Source organism: Heterodontus francisci, chromosome 4 (assembly GCF_036365525.1).
Source record: "Heterodontus francisci isolate sHetFra1 chromosome 4, sHetFra1.hap1, whole genome shotgun sequence".
Classification (NCBI taxonomy): Eukaryota; Metazoa; Chordata; class Chondrichthyes; order Heterodontiformes; family Heterodontidae; genus Heterodontus; species Heterodontus francisci.
In genome coordinates, this window is record NC_090374.1 from 55,488,925 (window position 1) to 55,513,453 (window position 24,529).

The 24,529-nt window shown below is 42.5% G+C and overlaps 1 protein-coding gene across 1 annotated transcript in view; it reads left to right on the top strand.

Moving 5' to 3' along the window:
• The window catches only part of mrps27 (mitochondrial ribosomal protein S27), a 99,461-nt gene that overhangs the window by 60,637 nt on the left and 14,295 nt on the right, over positions 1–24,529 (top strand). The window contains exons 6-9 of the mRNA XM_068029563.1: positions 14,569–14,647; positions 16,602–16,717; positions 19,262–19,364; positions 19,493–19,635. Of these exons, the coding sequence (XP_067885664.1) occupies positions 14,569–14,647; positions 16,602–16,717; positions 19,262–19,364; positions 19,493–19,635 (441 nt within the window). The remainder of the gene's footprint in view (positions 1–14,568; positions 14,648–16,601; positions 16,718–19,261; positions 19,365–19,492; positions 19,636–24,529) is intronic.

Below are 24,529 nucleotides of genomic sequence, written 5' to 3' on the forward strand. Positions count from 1 at the left end.
TGAGAGGATATCCATGGCCTTCCAGTTAATGCTGAGAAATTTGGTATCTATTTTTCTGCTGTTTCTGTGCTTAAACTTTGCTTTAAGACTTGTTCTATGAGTCTGTGCTGTTTCTCCTTTAAAAACTCTCTAGGCTGCTTTGATTGACAGGAGCAGGTGTTTAGCAGGGCTTGTCTGTTTGTGTAGCTTCCAGCACTTTAGTCTGTCTGTTTACGTAGCTGTGCAATAGGCATTTCAAGTGCTTTTTTCTCTCTGCTAGAATTTGTTTATACAGCCGTTCAATAGACAATTCTTCACACTTGAGTGATTTTCTGTTTTTTAAAAAACTTTGACTGAGTAAATGAAAGCTCTAAACGCTTGAGTGATTTTTTTTAAGCTTTAGCTGTGGGCTACATGAATGGAGGATTCCCGTGCTTTTTGCTTTCGGGTGCCTCCTGTAATGGTGCGGACCTCAATCAGCCTGGGGGAGCCTTTGAAAACACTCGATCAACCTGAGATAGAGATTGGGTTTTTTCCTTTCTCTTTCATTTACTGAGCCTTTAAAAAAAAAAAAAATCAACTTTGGAAACACCTCAAAGCTGTTTTTGCAAAGGGGTTTCCTGGAACTGTCAGGATAGTGACTCACCCGATTGCAGTGATTGATTTGTAGCCTGTTGTTCAGCGCTCTGTCTGCTACAGCCTGAGGTAAGTGTTTTCTTTCTTCCCTATTTGGGCCAGTTTTTTTTTTTAACTTGCTCTCTTTTAGCTGTAGGGAGGTAGTTTTTAAAGCTGTTTTACCTGTGGTCTTCAATCTTAGTTCTGTCTACTCACCACAGATGCCATCATGTAATGAGGAGCTGCCACCGTATAATTATTTTTTTTTAATGTTGTTTGATGCAACATAAATGAAATGCGTGGAGCTAAACTATTATCGTTGGCACCAGCTAGACCTCATTGTCACAAGGCGAGCCGCCTTAAACAGTGTTCAAATCACACGCAGCTTCCACAGTGCGGACTGCGACAATGACCACTCCCTGGTGTGCAGCAAGGTTAGACTCAGACCAAAGAAGTTGCATCATTCCAAGCAGAAGGGCCACCCGCGCATCAACACGAGCAGAATTTCTCACCCACAGCTGTTACAAAAATTTCTAAATTCACTTGTAACAGCCCTTCAAAACACTCCCACAGGGGATGCTGAGACCAAGTGGGCCCACATCAGAGATGCCATCTATGAGTCAGCTTTGACCACCTACGGCAAAAGTGCGAAGAGAAATGCAGACTGGTTTCAATCTCATAATGAAGAGCTGGAACCTGTCATAGCCGCTAAGCGCATTGCACTGTTGAACTACAAGAAAGCCCCCAGCGATTTAACATCCGCAGCACTTAAAGCAGCCAGAAGCACTGCACAAAGAACAGCCAGGCGCTGCGCAAACGACTACTGGCAACACCTATGCAGTCATATTCAGCTGGCCTCGGACACCGGAAATATCAGAGGAACGTATGATGGCATTAAGAGAGCTCTTGGGCCAACCATCAAGAAGATAGCCCCCCTCAAATCTAAATCAGGGGACATAATCACTGACCAACGCAAACAAATGGATCGCTGGGTTGAGCACTACCTAGAACTGTACTCCAGGAAGAATGTTGTCACTGAGACTGCCCTCAATGCAGCCTAGCCTCTGCCAGTCATGGATGAGCTGGACATACAGCCAACCAAATCGGAACTCAGTGATGCCATTGATTCTCTAGCCAGCGGAAAAGCCCCTGGGAAGGACAGCATTACCCCTGAAATAATCAAGAGTGCCAAACCTGCTATACTCTCAGCACTACATGAACTGCTATGCCTGTGCTGGGAAGAGGGAGCAGTACCACAGGACATGCGCGATGCCAATATCATCACCCTCTATAAAAACAAAGGTGACCGCGGTGACTGCAACAACTACCGTGGAATCTCCCTGCTCAGCATAGTGGGGAAAGTCTTTGCACGAGTCACTCTAAACAGGCTCCAGAAGCTGGCCGAGCACGACTACTCTGAGGCACAGTGTGGCTTTCGTGCAGAGAGATCGACCGTTGACATGCTGTTCTCCCTTCGTCAGATACAGGAGAAATGCCGTGAACAACAGATGCCCCTCTACATTGCTTTCATTGATCTCACCAAAGCCTTTGACCTCGTCAGCAGACGTGGTCTCTTCAGACTACTAGAAAAGATTGGATGCCCACCAAAGCTACTAAGTATCATCACCTCATTCCATGACAATATGAAAGGCACAATGCAACATGGTGGCTCCTCATCAGAGCCCTTTCCTATCCTGAGTGGCGTGAAACAGGGCTGTGTTCTCGCACCCGCACTTTTTGGGATCATCTTCTCCCTGCTGCTTTCACATGCGTTCAAGTCCTCTGAAGAAGGAATTTTCCTCCACACAAGATCAGGGGGCAGGTTGTTCAACCTTGCCCGTCTAAGAGCGAAGTCCAAAGTATGGAAAGTCCTCATCAGGGAACTCGTCTTTGCTGACGATGCTGCTTTAACATCTCGCACTGAAGAGTGCCTGCAGAGTCTCATCGACAGGTTTGCGGCTGCCTGCAATGAATTTGGCCTAACCATCATCCTCAAGAAAACGAACATCATGGGGCAGGACGTCAGAAATGCTCCATCCATCAATATTGGCGACCACACACTGGAAGTCGTTCAAGAGTTCACCTACCTAGGCTCAACTATCACCAGTAACCTGTCTCTCGATGCAGAAATCAACAAGCGCATGGGAAAGGCTTCCACTGCTATGTCCAGACTGGCCAAGAGAGTGTGGGAAAATGGCGCACTGACACGGAACACAAAAGTCCGAGTGTATCAGGCCTGTGTCCTCAGTACCTTGCTCTATGGCAGCGAGGCCTGGACAACGTATGTCAGCCAAGAGCGACTTCTCAATTCATTCCATCTTCGCTGCCTCCGGAGAATACTTGGCATCAGGTGGCAGGACCGTATCTCCAACACAGAAGTCCTCGAGGCGGCCAACATCCCCAGCTTATACACACTACTGAGTCAGCGGCGCTTGAGATGGCTTGGCCATGTGAGCCGCATGGAAGATGGCAGGATCCCCAAAGACACTTTGTACAGCGAGCTCGCCACTGGTATCAGACCCACCGGCAGTCCATGTCTCCGCTTTAAAGACGTCTGCAAACGCGACATGAAATCCTGTGACGTTGATCACAAGTCGTGGGAGTCAGTTGCCAGCGTTTGCCAGAGCTGGCGGGCAGCCATAAAGACGGGGCTAAAATGTGGCGAGTCGGAGAGACTTAGTAGTTGGCAGGAAAAAAGACAGAGGCGCAAGGGGAGAGCCAACTGTGTAACAGCCCCGACAAACAAATTTCTCTGCAGCACCTGTGGAAGAGCCTGTCACTCCAGAATTGGCCTTTATAGCCACTCCAGGCGCTGCTTCACAAACCATTGACCACCTCCAGGCGCTTATCCATTGTCTCTCGAGATAAGGAGGCCAAAGAAGAAATGAAATGTGTGGAGTTAAACTATTATGTACATTACAGAGCTGACTATTTACAGAACCTTATTCTGGGTGTTACAGTTACAGAGTGACACTGGCTTAGTCACATGACTGTGTCCTGGTACATAGCTCATTAGCATATTAACATCTTAAAGGGACATCACTCTTAAAAGCAATCACACAACAGTTACCCTTGTCATCAAGACAGCATTTGACCAAGTGTGTCACCAAGGAGCCCAAGCAAAATTGAAGTTAATGGGAATCGGGGAGGATACTCTCTACTAGTTGAAGTCATACCTAGCACAAAAGAAGATAGTTGTAGTTGTTGGAGACCAATCATCTCAGCACCAGGACATTACTACAGGAGTTCCTCAGGGTAGTGTCCTCGGCCCAACCATCTTCAGCTCCTTCATCAATGACCTACCCTCCAACAGAAGGTCAGAAGTGGGGGTGTTCGTTGATTGTTCAGTTCCATTCACAACTCCTCAAATACTGAAGCAGTCCATGCCGGCATGCAGCAAACTTGGACAACATTCAGGCTCGGGCTGATGAATGGCAAGTGCCAGACAATGACCATCTCCAACAAGAAGGAAACTAACCATATCCCCATGCTGTTCAGAGGCATTACCATTACTGAATTTCCCAACATCTTGGGGGTTACTATTGATTACCATTGGGGCGGCGCAGTGGTTAGCACTGCAGCCTCACAGCTCCAGCGACCCGGGTTCAGTTCTGGGTACTGCCTGTGCGGAGTTTGCAAGTTCTCCTTGTGACCGCGTGGGTTTCTGCCGGGTGCTCCGGTTTCCTCCCACAGCCAAAGACTTGCAGGTTGATAGGTAAATTGGCCATTGTAAATTGCCCCTAGTATAGGTAGATGGTAGGAGAATGGTGGGGATGTGGTAGGGAATATGGGATTAATGTGGATTAGTATAAATGGGTGGTTGTTGGTCGGCACAGACTCGGTGGGCTGAAGGGCCTGTTTCAGTGCTGTATCTCCAAATAAATAGAAACTTAACTGGATCAGCCATATAAATGCTGTGCTATAAGAGCAGGTCAGAGGCTGGGAAATTTGCAGGTAGTAACTCACTTCCTGACTCCCCAAAGCTTGTCCACCGTCTACAAGGCACAAGTCAGGAGCATGATGGAATACACTCCACTTTCTGGATGGGTGCAGCTCCAATAACACTCAAGAAGGTCGATACCAACCAGGAAAAAGCAGTCCACTTGATTGGCACAAGGTGGCAGCAATGTGTACCCACCTACAAGATGCACTGCAACAACTCTTTAAGGCTCCTTCAACAGCACCTTCCAAACCTGTGACCTCTATCACCTAGAAGGTCAAGGACAGCAGACTCATGGGAACACTACCACCTGCAAATTCCCCTCCAGGTCACTGAGCATCACTGACTTGGAACTATATTGCAGTTCCTTCACTGTCGCTAGGTTAAAATCATGGAACTCCTGTCAGCGGCACTGTGGGTGCACCTACACCACATGTACTGCAGTGGTTCAAGAAGGTGGCTCACTACCACCTTCTCAAGGGCAATTAGGGATGGGCAATAAATGCTGGCCTTTCCAGTGACTCTCACATCCCCAGCACAATTTTTTTAAAAGTCTGAAATGTTTGTCAGCAACAATTTATTTGTACGTTTTGATCTACAAGTGATTCGTTTTAAGTTATACTATCTAATGAAATATGTATCAAATTTCCAAGAAACAAAACTAATTTGAACTTCATCACAGAAATGACGGCGCGTAAAATTAAGTCTCTGGCGCATTCCCAAGATGGAGATTAGTGGAACAATCTGATAGTGTAGGTAAAGCACAAAACATTCCTGTTGAAAGCAAGAATCTGATCATGTAGCTTGCAATCCTGTACTGCATTATCACTCACATAGGCAGCATCACCTCATTTTGAGTCATGCAATGCTGTTACTGAGTCAGAACTTAGTGCTACCAATTTACATAAAGACTGTCGTATTAGCACACTTTTGTATGTGTGCTTCCAGAGAATAACTAATAACATATTGCTGTAGTTTTCTTCTCTAAATGCTCAAGTTGCTTTTTATAACACTTGTAAGTTTTATGTTCTGTACAGTCCCAGGCACATGACTAGAAAGATTTGTGAGGCTTATGCAGGTAGGAGATTTGAATTCTGGTCATGTGTAAAGCTATTTAGTTTGGCAGCAGTGCACCAGATAGCTATCCTTTAGTAATAAATAGATCTTAATATTTTCTGACAGGTTCCCCCGAACATCCTGAAGGGGATTTGCAGCTTAAAGTTCATAGCCTAGATATTCCTTTTTGTAATGAGATTACCACTTTGTTTGACAGGAGAATAATGTTCCCGCGCCAGTACTTGGAATGACAGGATAGAGAGAATAGGGTAACCAAAGGTAGAAACAGCAGAATTAAAAACCTTCTCTTAAATTTCCTCTATTTATTCAAACCCTAGGATGACCTTCTAATGCAGTGTTGCAGTGGTACTTTTTTGTATATATGTTGATGAATTGCCCATTTGTGTTGCCATCCTCCCACAGGGCAGGAGAGTTTTATAGTGAAGTCACCTTGTTCATTTTAGGCCTGTGCTTATAGCTCAAGTTGATTTTCTTCTCTCGTTGGCAGTAGCCATCCTTTTGACTCAAACTCCAGTAGTTTTTTATTTGATTGGCATTAGTGGAAAATATGCTCAAGGGAAAATTTACTGCTTCTGATGACTGCTATCACTCATCAAGAGGCGAATCTGCATCTATCATCCCTTCCCGGGCTCCTGATTTTCTTCCCTTTTCTTCTGAAGGCAATAACTCATGCTGAGGTAAAGTTTCACTGCTGATGGTTGTCTTCTACTACCTCACCCAAGTTGGCTTTCACAGAGGCCATCACAGCCAAACCCTATCCTTGTCCGACAGTTGTATGCGCACACTTTCTGAAAAGGGTCAGTGAAGAATGATCAGTGATGTGAATTCTGGCAACGAATTTTACTCTAGGAATTCAAAAGCTAATTGTAGCAACCTTATGGTGACCATAGTAGATATTACAAAAGCAAAATCCTGCAGATATTGGAAATCTGAAATGAAAGCAGAGAATGCTGGAAATACTCAGTAGGTCTGGCAGCATTTGTGGAGAGAGAAGCAGAGTTAACAATTCAGGCTGATGACCTTTCATCAGAACTGATAAGTTAACTGTTTCTCTCTCCACTGATGCTGCCAGACCTGCTGAGCATTTCCAGCATTTTCTATAATTATTAGTTTACAGATCAAAGATTGAACCTGATTCTTTAGGTGTGTATACTAAATTAGCACACCAAGCTTTGAATATACCTAATGGGCCATCAGATTAAAAACTACAATTTTCAGTTACAATGAAAGATAAAGTCAGTAAACTTATCTTTCATCTTAAGACCTCCGGGGTTGCCCGCGGTCCTCACTCCTCTTGTGTAAATGCTGTCACTTAGTGAAATGTTCCGTAGACACACTCTGCTTCCTTTTGTATACTGGCCACCCCTTATTCTGCTTCTCCACCATTTCCCTCAAGCCCACAGTCATCTCTCTACTATCAGCATGCTTGACTTAATTATGTTATGGATGAACCAGAATACTGAACTGTTTAACATCAGGAAGACTGCAGCAATAGCATGCAGCCTCTGCCAAAATCTCCATACGCTTGTCACCAACTCCATTCCCCAACCTGACTACTCATTCGTGCTTAACCTGGGTTCACTTAGTCTTTTTCTCCTCTGCAAAGTATCTTGGGATGTTTTTCTTGTTAACACACTAGATAAATGCAAGTTGTTTGTATTACATTTTAAATCCTCTAGACTAGTGTATGGTTAAGACTATACAACGGTTAAACATGATTTTAATATTTAGTTGTGTGCGACTGAAAATAAAATGGGTTATTTTCATTTTGCTGGAGTCCCATTAGTTAGACTTCCTTCTGCACTCATTAGCTCAAAATGTTTTCCAAACAGAACTTGCTGGAAACAGAACCTGATAATGGCACGGTGAGGGCATCGGGCACCTGGGACCTCAAGTGAACAGTGGGACCAACAGTGTATCTCCTTAACCAATATGGTTCAAGAATTAAAACAAACAGGGAGCTACTGTGATGGAGGGTGAATTAGTCAAATCCGGTACAGAAATTAAAGAGGTGGGAAGAAAGATTGGATTGAGAGAAAAACAAGACAGAAAGGAAAATGTAAGAAAAAAAATTGAAATTTTTTACATCTCTTAAGAACAATTATCTACCTGAAGGAATGAGACACCACAGTTATGCCTGTCTTTTTGTGGGATATGTCGAGCATTCTTTGTTCCAGTCCTACTCAGGCCCCCTCCCCCAACTCTTTTTCCGGTACATTGATGACTGTATCGGTGCCGTTTCCTGCTCCCGCCCCGAACTAGAAAACTTTATCAACTTTGCTTCCAATTTCCACCCTTCTCTCACCTTTACATGGTCCATCTCTGACACTTCCCTTCCCTTCCTCGACTTCTCTGTCTCCATCTCTGGGGATAGGTTGTCTACCAATATCCATTATAAGCCCACTGACTCCCACAGCTACCTCGACTACACTTCTTCACACCCTACCTCCTGTAAGGACTCCATTCCATTCTCCCAGTTTCTCCGTCTCCGACGCATCTGCTCTGATGATGCTACCTTCCATGACGGTGCTTCTGATATGACCTCCTTTTTCCTCAACCGAGGATTTCCCCCCACTGTGGTTGACAGGGCCCTCAACCGTGTCCGACCCATTCCCCGCACCTCTACCCTCACCCCTTCCCCTCCCTCCCAGAACCGTGACAGGGTTCCCCTTGTCCTCACTTTTCATCCCACCAGCCTCCATATCCAAAGGATCATCCTCCGCCATTTTCGCCACCTCCAGCGTGATGCCACTACCAGTCGCATCTTCCCCTCCCTTCCCCTGTCAGCATTCCGAAGGGATCGTTCCCTCCGCGACACCCTGGTCCACTCCTCCATTACCCCCACCACCTCGTCCCCGTCCCAGGGCACCTTCCCTTGCAATCGCAGGAGGTGTAATACCTGCCCCTTTACCTCCTCTCTCCTCACTATCCCAGGCCCCAAACACTCCTTTCAGGTGAAGCAGCGATTTACTTGTACTTCTTTCAATGTAGTATACTGTATTCGCTGCTCACAGTGTGGTCTCCTCTACATTGGGGAGACCAAGCGCAGACTGGGTGACCGCTTTGCGGAACATCTCCGCTCAGTCCGCAAGCAGGACCCTGAGCTTCCGGTTGCTTGCCATTTCAACACTCCCCCCTGCTCTCATGCTCACATCTCTGTCCTGGGATTGCTGCAGTGTTCCAGTGAACATCAACGCAAGCTCGAGGAACAGCATCTCATCTACCGATTAGGCACACTACAGCCTGCCGGTCTGAACATTGAGTTCAATAATTTCAGAGCATGACAGCCCCCCACTTTACTTTCATTTTTAGTCATTTTTAGTTATTTTTTCCTTTTTTTTGCATTCCTTTTTACATTTTTTACAATCTTTTTTTGCATTTATTTCATTTCATCTTAGTTTGTTCAGTTTGCTTACCCACTGTTTTTTTTCAGGTTGTTTTTCTTCAGGTTTGCACTTGCTGATGTTCAATATTCAGTATATTCACACCTAATCTGTACTAATGCTTTGTCTTTCAACACACCATTAACATATTGTTTGCCTTTGCTCCGTGACCTTTTGGTCAGCTATGTGGCCTGGTCCAATCTGCACCTTCTCCTTTGTTATCTCTTGCCCAACCCCCACCTCACTTGTTTATAATCTGTGACTTTTCTAATATTTGTCAGTTCCGAAGAAGGGTCACTGACCCGAAACGTTAACTCTGCTTCTCTTTCCACAGATGCTGCCAGACCTGCTGAGTGAATCCAGCATTTCTTGTTTTTGTTGCCACAGTTTACATTGTTACATTTCTGGGCCAGAGATAATTATTGACATTGCATTAACAATTACCAATTACTTAAAAAAAAAGGTACCTGTGCTGCTAATTAGCAGACTCAACTTTCTAGGGTGAATTTAATGGACAATTAATGTGCAAATCCAGCAAGTTCTTAAAAATAACAAGCAGGCTTCGGACAAGATGTCACTAATGTTAAGCAAATGGAATAGCGGTGTAAATCGACCAGCAAGTTCTCCCGATCTGCAACTCACAAGGTATCTCTTAATCCCCTGAACTTGTTGGCCAAATTGCACATTAACACACCATTATTTTTCTAGCAAGATCCAGCCCTATGTCTGCAATAATAGAAAATATATTCAAATTTGCTTCTCTCAAGTGCTGAACAAATACTTGCATTTTCTTTTAAAAGAACAAGCAATTTATCTTCTAATGGATTTTATTTTACAACAGAATGTATGTGCTTTGTGGTCACAACATTTTCATTTAGAGTCCTAAAGTATGATTTAACTTCGTCATGGTGACTAACTATAATACTGATATAGGAAACAGATGTTTTCCAATGTCAGTTTTAATCTTTTTTTTTCCAAATTACCATGCACTGTGCTATGCAATAACGTCAGTGGATGATCACCCTGAGTGCTGTAGTGAGGTTATGAGGTCACTGCAGTGGATTGCTGTAGCAAACTGCTTTTGCACTGAAACCGTTTAAAAATTGGCATACTGTCTTTTAAATGTTTGTCAAGCTAAAAGAATTTCTGACACAGATTCAAACTAGAATTTAAAATAAAGGGAGAATTCTCAACAAGAGCCTGGAATGCAGAATCTGTTTTCCACTATAATGTGTCTATTAATTCAGAAAATATAAATTTAGTTTTAATAATTAGTGTCATGGGGAGGTTATTTAATTCTTAGACTGTCAGCAGTTAAGAGAAGCTTTTGGTTCCCTATCAGCACGACAGCTCATGGATTGAAAGTGTGCAGTAATAATAAGGGTCCCTAGAATTCTGCAGCACCCATAGAATCATAGAATGATACAGCACAGGAGGTGGCCACTTGGCCCATTGTGCCTCTGCTTGCTCTTTGAAAGAGCTATCCTATTAATCTCATTCCCCTGTTCTTTCCTCATAGCTATATATTTTTTTTCCTTCAAGTATTTATCCAATTCCCTTTTGAATGTTACTATTGAAATTGCTTCCACCAGCCTTTCATGCAATGAATTCCCAATTACAACAACTCACTGTGTAAAACAAAAAGCTTCCTCATGTCACCTCTGATTCTTTTGCCAATCACTTTAAACCTGTGTCCTCCAGTTTCCGACCCTGCTACCACTGGAAACAGTTTCTCCTTACTTACTCTGTCAAAACCCTACATGATTCTGAATACCTCTATCAAATCTCCTCTTAACCTTCTCTGTTCTGAGAACAGTCCCAGCCTCTCCACATAAATGAAGTTCCTCATCCCTGGTACCATAACTAGTAAATCTCTTCTGCACCCTCTCTAGGGCTTGATATCCTTCCTAAATGTGGTGCCTAGAATTGAGCACAATACTCCAGCTAAGGACGAACCAATGTTGCATAAAGGTTTAGCATGCTCTCCTCGCTTTTGTACTCTATGCCTCTGTTAATAAAGCCAATGATCCAATGTGCTTTTTAACAGCCTTCTCAACTTGTCCTTTGAAAGATTTGTGTACGTACACCCCAAATCTCTCTATTCTTGCATCCCTTTTAAAACTGTACCATTTGGTTCATATTCCCTCTCCTCATTCTTCCTACTCAAAGTGGATTTCTGTGGCAAGCCCAACCAGATTCTGCAGCACATATTTCTGAAAAGTGTAACTGCAGCAATTTCTATAATAAAAAGCACAAGTTTAGAGAATGGGGCATGAATTACAAACACCCCCTGGTGAGGAAATGGAAAACAACAATGAAACATGAGCTGAATCAAAGACTGCAGCTGTCAGCAGCAGAACGCGAGACCAAGACCTGGAGCAACCAGTCAACCAGTAGCAGTCAGATTATTATATTAACAATCGGCTTTTAATGTGCAACTTTACATTGATATTAAAGGCAGTACTTTGACCACAGACTACTGACGCACCATATTTTTGTCATACAAACCTGTTCATATGAAGTTGGCTGAATAACAGTAAACAAAGAGTAGTGATGAATGGGCATTTTTCACACTGGAGCAAAGTATAATGTGGGGTTCCCCAGGCGGGCGGTATTAGGATCACTGCTTTTCTTGATCTGTATTAATGACCTACACTTGGGTGTGCAGGACACAATTTCAAAATCTGAGCATGACACAAAATTGGAAGTATTGTGAGGAGAATAGAGAGAGACTTCAAGAGGACATAGACAAGCTGGTGGAATGGGCGGACACGTGGCAGTTGAAATTTAATGTAGAGAAGTGTGAAATTATACATTTTGGGAGGAAGAACAAAGAGAGGCAATATAAAACAAAGGATACAATTCAAAAAGGGGAACAGGAGCAGAGGGACCTGGGGGTTATATTTGCACAAATCGTTGAAGGTAGCAGTGCAGCATGAGAAAGTGGTTAATAAGATATTATAAGATATTAATAAGGCGGCGCAGTGGTTAGCACCGCAGCCTCACAGCTCCAGCGACCCGGGTTCGATTCTGGGTACTACCTGTGCGGAGTTTGCAAGTTCTCCCTGTGACCGCGTGGGTTTTCGCCGGGTGCTCCGGTTTCCTCCTCCAGCCAAAGACTTGCAGGTTGATAGGTAAATTGGCTATTGTAAATTGCACCTAGTATAGGTAGGTGGTAGGGACAGGTGGGGATGTGGTAAGGAATATGGGATTAGTGTAGGATTAGAATAAAATGGGTGGTTGATGGTTGGCACAGACTCGGTGGGCTGAAGGGCCTGTTTCAGTGCTGTATCTCTAAATAAATAAATATGGGATCCTGGGCTTTATAAATCAAGGCATAGGGTACAAAAGCAAAGATGGTATGGTGTGCCTTTATAAAATACTGGTTCAGCCTCAACTGGACTATTGTGTCCAATTCTGGGCACCACACTTTCGGAAGGATGTGAAGGCAATAGAGAGGCTGTGGAAAAGATTTATGAGAATGGATAAGAGACTTCAGTTACGCGGATAGATTGGAAAAGCTGGGGGGTTTTTTCCTTAGAGAAGGGAAGGTTAAGAGATTTGATAGAGGTATTCACAATCATGGAAAGGAAGAAGCTATACCCATTGGGGGAAGAGTAACAAAACAGACTTAAGGTGATTGGCAAAAGAACCATCAGCTAGTTCTCTATGTTCCTCATTTCGTGAAAAGTGAAAAAGTGCTCTCACCAATGCTCACTTTCAAGCTAGCTATCCCCAAACTAATTTGTCTGCCTTTTCTGTAATAATCATTTAACTGGAGATTGGGCAATATGAAGTACACTCCTGATGGAAGAGGATGCAAGGTATGCTTACAGGACTGACCGGTGATGCTGAACTCGAGAAGATCTAGCACAAAACTGATAGATTTTGTAATGACTATATGAATTCTTGTCACATCACTTGTAACTGGGAAATTGGCAGAGCCTTGTCTCACAGTCCAACAATAATAACTGTTCAATATTGTAGTCATTCTTTTATTTAGATCATGTTTTAGAGGTTAATCATTTGCAATCTATTCAGACTCCAATTACAGAAAGATCAATTAGAGTCATAGAGAGATACAGCACTGAAACAGGCTCTTCGGCCCACCGAGTCTGTGCCGACGAACAACCACCCATTTTTATACTAACCCTACATTAACCCCATATTCCCTACCTCATCCCCACCTTCCCTCAATTCTCCTACCACTACCTACACGAGGGGCAATTTACAATGGCCAATTTACCTATCAACCTGCAAGTCTTTGGCTGTGGGAGGAAACCGGAGCACTCGGTGGAAACCCACGCGGTCACAGGGAGAGCTTGCAAACTCCGCACAGGCAGTACCCAGAACTGAACCAAGGTCACTGGAGCTGTGAGGCTGCGGTGCTAACCACTGCGCCAGTGTTGAGTTCTATTACAGTGTTTCTCACCGGACTCTCTGGTTACATTTTTACTAGCAAAACTAATAATGCTTGTTGTTTAGCTGATGAATTTGGCCTTGTCAGACTCTATCCTTGTTTTGGAAAAGCATTGCTCTGGTACTAAGAGGGAATATGCACCCTTCTCTAATGATAAATCAATACATTCTGAAGGGGTTGCCTTGTATGATTGTTGAAGACACGAGGCATATTGGAGAAATTGATGCTTCAGTTATTTTATTGCACTATTTCTAATGGTAGCCTGATTTTGGAAATAGCATGGCAACGTAACCAAGTCAGTGCTGTTGTCTCTGTAATTCTTAGCATCATCTGTCATTGGAGACAGAGGCCCCAGTGTTTGAGACACATGGGCTAAATAGGCCAGCTCAACAAAGTATTTTCCTCTATGTAAATTTAAGAGAAAAAAAATCACTTCAGATGGTATACCTACATAAATTGATAGCCTTAGATTTTCCCTGCAGGGATGAGATTGGTGAGGGGGTGCTACATTCTTAAGTAGAGCACAGCTACCGACCTGAACCGGACGGGATCCAACGACATGTGTCGGGTTTGGTTCGTGTTGGGTTGCACTTCCGGGTCCGGCATTCAGGCTCGGGTCGGGCCGGGTCGGACATGTTCTATCAGCACCTCCGGTAAGTGGCTCAAATGTTAATGTACTTTTTGGACTCAAAAGGTGGTTTCGTTACAGTTTTTTTAAGCTTGTGCAGATAACAAAGCTTAAAACGGAAGGTAGGTTAACTGATGGTCGGGTCAGGCATGGGAAAAAATGAAAGGACTCTGGCCGGGTCAGGCTCGGGGTCAGATGTGGTTCTGTCGGGCTCGGGTTGGGTTTCATTTGCAGACCCGAGCCAGCCATTATTCTTAAGTGAACAAGATTTGGGAGTGGACACCTTGAGCCAGTCTGGTGGCGAATGCAGTATCAAATTGAGTTGCTTTGCAAATGAGGCCAACAGTCATGGTAGATCTTGGGCGACAAATAGACTGAATCTGGGTAATATACTATTCTTTTGATTTAATACAAGCTGCACTAGAAGATGTTGTGTAGAGGTGCAAAGTTATAAGACTTCTTTGATTTGGATGTTGGTGATTTTATCTTCCTCTCATGCATCTGTAAGTTTCAAATCCTTTTGCAGGTGCAGTATGGAATCTTTCCAGATAACTTCACATTTAATCTACTAATGGACTCTTTCATTAAGAAGGAAGACCTTACGAGTAAGTGAGGAAATATAACTAGCTGACTAGTTTGTGCATTTATATTATCTGCAATGAATGGTAAATGCTGCCATCTTTTATCTCTAGGTTGTTCATTGTATGAAGGTCAGAAGTGTGGTAAAAGAGTGACTTTGGAATTAAAAATTCTATATGCATTTAATATTATGTAAGATTTCTGTCATTAAAATCTTTTTAAATTGCTTGATGATGCCATATGTCATTATTAAATATCAGTTCACTAATGACAGTGCAGTGCATTTGAACATCAATGTGCCCTGCCATGGAGTAACAGGATGTGGCTTCCATCTACAGTTACCTACACACTAATTTATTAACCTCAGTTGTACCATCATTGGAAAGATCGTGGGGGTGGAAATTTTATGCTCTTCTCCCACATCAGGTTTGAAGGCGGGGAGATCATATATTCAGGCGGGATGGGTGGTGGTGTTGGTGGGGTGGGGTTACCCTGCCACCTTCCTGCCTCCACCCAAATTAAGTCCGGGATGGGAAGGCCTGTGAACGGCCCTGCTGCCAATTAAGGCCCTTAATCGGCTGGCAGGCCTGTCGTCGCCAGGGAGCACGCCAAGCAAACCTGTGCGGGTTGCTTCTGACTCCAGGAGGGGTTCCCTCATAAACGGCGCGTCATGCCTGATCGAGGGACCCAGTGGACCGTTTTCCCCCCCCCCCCCCCACCGCCGACACCCCTACACCCCTCTCCCCGTGACCCTCCCCTCTCCCCGTGACCCTCCACCCCGCAAAACCCCTCCCTTGCTGACTTACCTGTGGCCTGGGTCCAGGGCCTCGAGTGAGTCCAGTACCAGCAGCAACCACCATCTCCTCAGTGGCACTGCTTAGTTAAAGTCCTGCCAGACAGGACTTCCGCTGGCATGGTCCTTGATCCTGGGGAAGGCCCATCACTGTCCACTTAAGTGCCTAATTGGCACCTGATCTGGTGGGCCTTCCCCAGAGGAGACTATGTGGGGCCCTCGCCGGCGCCTTTACCACTGATCGAGACCCCAATCACCTGGATAAAACCCTGGCCCAGGTGTTTTCCCATATAGCTAGAGAGGTCACCCTCACCCACTGTCAATGTCTTAGCCTATGGTTGTTGAGCAATATACACCAGCCATCAGAGTGTGTGGGACAGGCTTGATGGACCAGCTGTTCTTTTCCTGCATGTCAGTTTTGTATATTTCTATAGATAGAGACTGAAAGCAGGCCACCCATCCATACACCCTTTTTGGCCAACCAAGGTCAATACATTAGTTGGAGCATTTGAGGAGGGGAAAAAGATTTTTATTTCAGATTTACTTAAAAATTAATTCAGTATGGCTGATGGCAATTCCTCCCCCCCCCCCCCCCCCACCCCTAACCCTTCCAACTAGTCTAAATCTCTTAAATCTTTTCTCCCTGTGGTTAGCTATCTCATCCATGTGCATTCAATATAGTTGCAAACTGTATCTGTAAACAAGCAGGGACAGTTAAATGTTCATTAAGATTACCTGTTTGGGGAGGGAGAGAGGGTTGGGATACACAACAGTGGGCTGCCTGACAGTTTTAGCGTTTAATTAACAAGGATGGAAGCTCTCCCTAGTGGCTCTCTAAGTATATCTGCTGACATTTATGGTACTGAGCCACGTCTTTACCTCCACTGTATGCTGCAATCAGTTTCATTCATACAAAAATCTTTAAAACTAATTGTGTTAACTATTATGTGAAGCTGTGCTTAAGGCAGGGTGTGTAACTGAGGTTAATATTCTCTACTCCATTGTTGTAATGTCTTGAATTTTTAATGGTCTTGCAATAGATTTTTAGTCTTGTACACACTTAGAAGGACAAAGGGTGTTTGTCCAATAAATAGAATTTATGAGAAATGGTTTTTACCTCAATTAAAAATATTTAATCTCTGAATTGGCTATGAGGATGACATATGAAACTGTTACACTCTTTCCAGGTGCCCTAGCTGTTGTCAGTGAAGTGATGCTACAAGAAGCGTTTGATGAACAATGTACACAGCTTCTTTCCCTCTATGTTCTACATAAATATCTACATAGTGAACCAGAATTGAAGGTAAAAAAAATAGATTTTCTCGCTAGTGCCCTTGTTATGAAATGCACATCTAGCTCTGATTAGGCAGTTGACTTACGATGACAAGTTGCAAAGGAATTTATTTTCTGCCTGGAAAGACAATTTGAATTCTGCATGTGTCTGCACTTCCATTAGTTAATCACATTTTGGCTGACATGTGAAGGAACATTCAGCACATCTTCAGTATTTATGCAGTTAAGGGGAAGATGTTGCATTCAAGGGGAAACTAGATAAACATATGAGGAAGAAAAGAATAGGTTACGCTGCTAGGGTTAGATGAGGGGTGGAAGGGGGCTTGAACAGCATGGACCTGTTAGACCGAATGGCCTGTTTCTATGTTATTTGTTTCTTCTGTTCAGGCAACTGGCAGATCATTGCAGTAGCAAAAGAACAAAAGGGCAGCTGGAGGGGTGGTGATAGGAATCCTACAATTTTATGGAACTCCAGATTGTAGAAAATTGTTTGCAGTATAATTGTTTGCTGGTCCTAATGCACTGAAAGCAAACTTAATGTCATTGTAATAATCCCAATGTGTGTAAGGCTGAATATGAAAAGAAATTCCTTAAATGGGCACTGCAATCTTGGCAACTGTTGTATAGATGACCTTTATGGGTGTATCCAAACACTGCAACCAGGCATTTTGATTGCTACCAATAGCCTCATATTCCTAAACCTATAAATAAAATTCTTAGTTGATCAAGTTTAAAAATACCAGCTGGCGACCTTGAAGCTCAGAACGAGCAATTTTCTAAGTATTTTGCCTGATGCTCTCGTATAAACATACATGACAATTCCATTTATTTGTTGTAATTTTTGCATTTGTAGTGCTGAAATAGTACAGCAATCCTCAAAGAATTAATAGGACAATTACTCCATGGCCCATTATGCTGTGAAAGCATGCGTTAAGTACCACAATCAGAATTAAAATCTCTTTTTATTCTCTTCATGCAACCATGATTGTACTTTTTTGTCTTGTGCATACACAGATTAATCCTGATGAATTTATAAGATCTGAATCGCAATCATGTAGAACATTAAAACACACACTTATGCGTGATGCATTTTTATTGATTTCTTTCACTTGTGGATCAATTATAATATTGCATTTGATAGTTCAAATGTAAAATGCATTATCACTACAGCAGTTGTTACCTGAAATCTGTCAGAACATAGACAGAGCTCAGAGGCTAAAAATTATAATTTCTGAACCTACACGTCTTTAAGTTGTTCTGCGGAGCATGTCTAATAATGAGTTCCGAAGAAGGGTCACTGACCCGAAACGTTAACTCTGCTTCTCTTTCCACAGATGCTGCCAGACCTGCTGAGTGAATCCAGCATTTCTTGTTTTTATGTTTAATAATGGGCTTTGATTTCTATCAAAATCTTAGTTGATTAAGATATATAGGCCACCTAAACAATAGTCTTGTGGCATAAGGCAAATCAGATTAGCAATTCATCATTTTATGACTTTGTATGTATGAGAAAATCTAATGAAAATTTTGCAGACAATCTAAAGAAAAAAAAAGATTTTGTTTTTTCCATCTTCCTCTATCCAATTTCTATTGGCTTGTTTTTCGTTCTTTAAAATCCCGCAGTCCAGCCCATCATTCCCACCCTGTCATCTGTGGAAGTTGCATTAGTAAGCATACAGTGACATGGAGTTTTCTACTCTGGACTCCACTTCTCTACTTTTACAACTTATTAGACTGCCTTAAACATGAAGAATTTCCCAAGAACAAAGCAGTTTTTACCATAAACCTGTTTGTTTCTACGCCCAAGTTTTTAATTCGCAAATGTATATCTATTATCTAGTAATAATAGAAAAGCTTAAAAAGAACATATTAAACTTTTAACTAAAAAAAAATCTCTTTGGTTCCCTGGTCGCTTGCAAGTGACCTGTTTTATGTTAACATAAGAATGAGTTTTACATGATAAATGGCCAGGTTAGCCATGCTGCACTCATGCAGGTCCAATACGGAGACTGAACCTTCCATGCCAGACTCTTTGCTATGCACAGCATTACTGAGGAATCCATATGAAGCAGTGGTGCAAGCAGAGTGCAGAATTTCAGCTCTTGCACTGTCTTAGTTCTATTTTATATACCAAAGTTAGATTGTTCTTTTCCCTCCTCTCCTGAAGGTGCTGTCTCCTATGTGGTTCACCAGGCATTGCTGATTCTCCACTATTTTGTGGCTGTGGCTGTTTTTCATATGTAAGCCTAAACAATGGGTTGGCTGGTTATTCAACATCACAGCTGAATCTGGTCCTGTCCTCATGTGATATTCCTTTGTAAACATTTTCCAGCAAGGATCATCGGATATCAATCAGCAGTGAGACCTGACTGAATGATGCTCAGGTCAATTATAGTATCTTCTACCACCACCCTAGCTGAATTCACTTAACTCAGCATAGATCAGGAATCTTTTAACCTGATAGATTTCTGTTCGCTTATTGTAAATCTTCTGGCTGAAACGTAAAGATTTCCATCGATTACACTTATTTTCTGTACAATCTGTTGTCTTCCAGTTTGAAGATGAGCGGAATCTGGGTGCAGCTTTACTTTTGGTTGGACTGAAGCAGAACAACACGGTTGGCTTTAGCTCTCAGCTTCTGGGCCTTGCATTGCTCGGTATGTTTCCTGCAGCTGTTCACTTTAGTATATTTAATGTAAGGAATATAAAACAGTACAGTATGTTCAGATTGCTGTTGATCCTATGTAAGTTTTAATTTTCTGAAAATGTGGATATTCTTTAACAGGAAGAATTGAACTATCTAAGGGGATCCGTGCTGTTTACACCAAAATGCCCCTGATATGGACCTCAGGGTATTTGAATCGAGCTCTAAATGTAATGGAGAACATGGTGAAAGCATCAAATGGAAAAAAGCTTTGTAAAGAAGCGGTAAGAAATAAATGTATAGTGTTTCTCTTCCATTTGAGCTCTTACTCTGCAATATGGGGATGCTACTTTGATATTAAATTCACTCTGCTTATAAGCCTTGCTTGTAACACACACAGGCATCCTGCATCTGCTGCCAATGGTTGCCTTTATTGGGGGCGAGTGAGAGCAGATTGTGAAAGTTTGCACCCCTCTCCTCTTGCATTTAGTTGGGCACTTGAAATGGGGGCTCTGCATGGAGAAGGGAATGGAACTTGTGTCCCATTGATCACTGGTGCTTTGACACACTGCAGCACTGTAAAAGGAAAATTATATACTTGACTGTTCAGTCAAGGCATTTAGCTTAAAAGTGAAATATGAAATATTTTTAAATGGTTTAGTTTCCCTTTTAAAAGCTCTAAGTAGACACTTGGAAATAATCCATGTGTACAAATGGAAGAATGTGGCGCATGTGAAGTTAATTTTTTTTTGTGTTTCGAAGATCTTCGGCCTATCCTGTCTAGGGCATCAAAATATTAACTAATTTCATTTCGAATGTCTTCACTCATACAAACCACTTTTCTTCTTCACCTTGGGATGGTCTGGAGTATAAACATTCTCTAAGTGGTGGGCCATGTCTGTTCTTCCTGCCTGACCTGGATTGCCCTGCTTCTGTGAAGTGATTTGGCCAGCAGCAGTCACAATACTGACAAAACCTATTCATTGAGATGCACATTGAGAGTGGCAACCACTCCAGGAACTCTGTCCTCTAATTGGGAGCCACTTAAATTGCTGGACCGCTTGTAGTGCCATATATTTTAATGGACTTTAATGATCTTTAATCTACATAGCTTCTATAAACAGGAACTTAGTGAATTACTTGAACAATTTTTTTAAAAGCTATCTTGACAATGAAACACAATCTGCAGTAAAGGATAGAATTTCTTCCTCTTTGACACCATATCTGCACTGCTAAAATTGCATTATGCCTGAAGGTAATTGCTGAGCAGTAGTCCACATAATGCTGGCAATTGACCATCTAATTTAATTGCCAGCAATTGTCTGCTGCTGTTAACATCCTCAAATACTTCAATGGGTTAAGAGAAGTGTTCTTTGTGTTGCTGTTTAGAGCACTGCATCCTATTGCCATAAAGTATTAGATTTAACTATTTGAGGACTGGTGCTTGATTCATGAAATCACTCAGTAAACAAGTGGTAGGTCAACGTTAAAATGTTGTTTATTATTTGTTTACAATTGCTGGGTATAGATTATAGAGATATAGAGATATTCCTACAACATCATTTGCAGTATTGTAGAGAATAGCCCAGATTTTGTGTTGGTAACAATAGCGAAGCTGTCAACGTTTGCCATCATTACACCACTGAAACTGAGAGCAACTTCTGGAGTCCACACAGGTACACATTCTGGAAATCCTGAAGTTGTCAGTGATTCTATGCTGTTGAGGCACCCGTCAGACTGCAGTCAACAGGAAATGGTATGAATTGACGAGAATTACGCTGTAAAAACTCTTGAAAAAGTTACACCTTGTTGAATGAGTTGTAACTGGAATTTTAACATAGGCACAGGAATAGGCCATTTAGCCTCGAGATTGTTCCACCATTCAATGGGATCATGGCTGATTGGCGACCTAATTTCATTTTCCTGACTGATCCTCATATCCCTTGATTCCCCTAGAGTCCAAAAGTCTATCCATCTTAACCTTTAATGTACTCAATGACTGAACATCCACAGCCCTCTGGGGTAGAGAATTCCAAAGATTCACAACCGTCTGAGTGAAGAAATTTCTCCTCATCTTGGTCTTAAATGATCAACCCCTAATCCTGATCTATGCCCCTTGTTCTAGGCTCTCCAGTCAGGGGAAACAACCTCTCAGTGTCTACCCTGTCAGGCCCCCTCAGAATCTTATAAGTTTCAATGAAATCACCTCTCATTCTCCCAACTTCAGAGAATATAGGCCAAATCTTCTCAACCTCTCATCATAGGACAATCTTCTCATCCCAGAAATCAATCTAATGGACCTTTGCTGTTCTGCCTCCAAGGCAAGTATATCCTTCCTTTAGATAAAGAGACCAAAACTGTGTTCAGTATTCCAGCTGTGGTCTTATCAAAGCCCTGTACAATTGTCGCAAGACTTCCTTACTCTTGTACTCAGCCCCCTTGTGATAAAGGCCAACATGTCATTTGCCTTCCTAATTGCTTACTGTACATACATGCTAACTTTCTGTGTTTCTCGTACAAGGACACCAAAATCTCCCTGGACATCAACACTTAAAAGTTTCTTACTATCTAAAAAAACATGCTGCTTTTCTAATCTTCCCACCAAAGTGAATAACCTCACATTTCTCCTCATTATACTCCACCTGCTCACTTACTTAACCTGTCTATATTCCTTTGCAGCCTCTTTGTGTCCTTCTTTCAGCTTGCTGTCCTACCTGTATCATCAGCAAACTTAGATATGTTATTCTCTGTACCTTCCTCTATGTCATTAATTATAGATTGTAAATAGCTCCAGCACGATCCTTTCAACATCCCACTAGTTACAGCCTGCCAATTTGAAAATGCCCCATTTGTCCCAACTCTCTCCTTTCTGTCTGTCAACCAATCCTCTATCTATATTACCCCAACCACATAAGCCCTTAACTTGTGTAATAACCTTTTATGTTCAGCATGTTCTATGTTTTCAATGTGTCCCCCAGCTTAGAGGGAACATTGATTATAACCCTTGAGGTTCTGCTCTTTAATTTAGCTCCTAGTTCCTGGTATTCACCAAACAAGACCTTTTGGTCTTGGTCCCAACATGGACCGCAATAACTGGATCCTCCTCCTCTCCTCCAATATCCTTACAAGCTGGTTTGATATGTCCCTCATCCTTGCACCACGTAGGCAACAACCATGTGGGACTCTCAATTATGCTTACAAAGGATGCTATCTATTCCCCTTTTTATTCCATACCCTACAACTAGCACATTATGCTTCCCTTACTGTTCCCCACTTTGGACAGGTGCCAAGGTCCGCATTCTGTTTTTCAGCTTCTGTCTTATTCCAAGCATTACTATTAATTTTGCCGTCTGAAAATTTTAATTAAAAGTGAAGGATAATTAAATACTTTTAACTTCTTGGTTGCTGTGTGTAAATACTTCAGTGTCATTGGCTGCTTATCTGCTTGCTGACATCACTGCTTTTGCATGCCAAGAGATCCCTTGACTTGCCGCCAAATTTAAACTGCCTTCGGAAAAGGGGGAAACTAGATCTTTGTGGGTAGCTTTCTTTGAGGTTGGTAGGGAGTGCAGTTCCTTCTTTGCTGGCTGCAAAATCCAGCTGATGGTTGTTGAAATTGATTATGTTACCATGTACATTTGTAACAAAAGAAAATGCTGATAGGTTTTATAGTTCTTTATGTATCTTTGGAAAACTGTTCATGGTACTGCAGAACTTCAAGCCCATCATGCATTATGGCTTTGTAAGGTTAAGTTTTCAGATCTTATTTCCAGCTCCTGTGGCAAGCTAACTCGAAGCATGAAATTATTCCTTTTATAGAAATGACTTGAGCTTTTAAATTAATAAAGGAGGTGGATAAAGAGCTCTTCATTTATACGTCCCCCACACATCTTGGAAGTGAAGCTTAGCTAGATTAGTTGTAGAGAATCTTGTGCTTAGCACATAACTACAAAGTCATGATGACATTTTTGTTATACAGTGTAGCCTGTGGCCTCTTATTGAAGAAGAGCCCTTATTATCCTTGATTGGCACCAGCGAGACACTCTTGTGGCTCACTCTGAGTACCTGCCAAAAGTTGCTTCTCAGTTTAATTTTGGGCCAACAAACTGTCTTATTGTTTTATCTGCTGCCACCCCATTTTAAAGTGGAGTTTTTTTTACTTTGTAGCCATTTATAGAACTTTACGTTACTCTGTCTCATATGAAGCAAATTTGGAAGTGTCTTGAGATATTTATTTCCTATGGTGTAAAGCTGCAGATAGCTAAGTGGATGGTTCTGTACCACTCGCACTTTGTGGGAAATAATGCCAAGGCGCAGATTAAGGGCATTCCACTCTTTCCTCCATTTGTTTCTGAGCATCTTTCAGTAAGGTTCCAAATGATATTATTTGCAAGGCTACCACATGGAGCAAACCATACATGTTTGCTAAGCAGAATCATCTTCACACAAAGAGTAGGGAAACCTGGAACTCTACCCGCAAAAAGCATCTGAGGCTAGATCAACTAAAATTTAAAAACGGAGATTGATAGATATTTGTTGGGCAAGTGTGTTAAGGAATTAATGTGGGTCGATGAATTTAAGGTCAGTCATGATCTAATTGAATGGGGGAACAGACTCAAGGGGCTCAATGGCCTACTCCTGTTCCTATCTGCACACAATATTGATTTTTGCAGATTAGTCCCGGCAGCTGGCCATAATAAGTGGGACATAAATTTATGGGCCAGCCAACTCGCATCATCACCAGCAGAATAAATTGTGGAACAAAAACAAGAAATGCTGGATTCACTCAGCAGGTCTGGCAGCATCTGTGGAAAGAGAAGCAGAGTTAACGTTTCGGGTCAGTGACCCGAAACGTTAACTCTGCTTCTCTTTCCACAGATGCTGCCAGACCTGCTGAGTGAATCCAGCATTTCTTGTTTTTGTTTCAGATTTCCAGCATCCGCAGTATTTTGCTTTTATTTTAGTGAATAAATTGTGGAGTTGGAAAATGTGCTATTCTTGATGCTTGTAACTTGGGGCTGAATTTTAAGGCCCTTCTGAGGGCTGGAATGGAGGTGGACGCAGCCCAAAAATACTGATGTCAGTTGGTGTGCCGGTTTGGGATGCCTTTCCCAGTGCTGGTCATGTTCACCAGGGCGGGATAGCGATCTTGCCTGATGCCCGATTAAGGCCAATTAA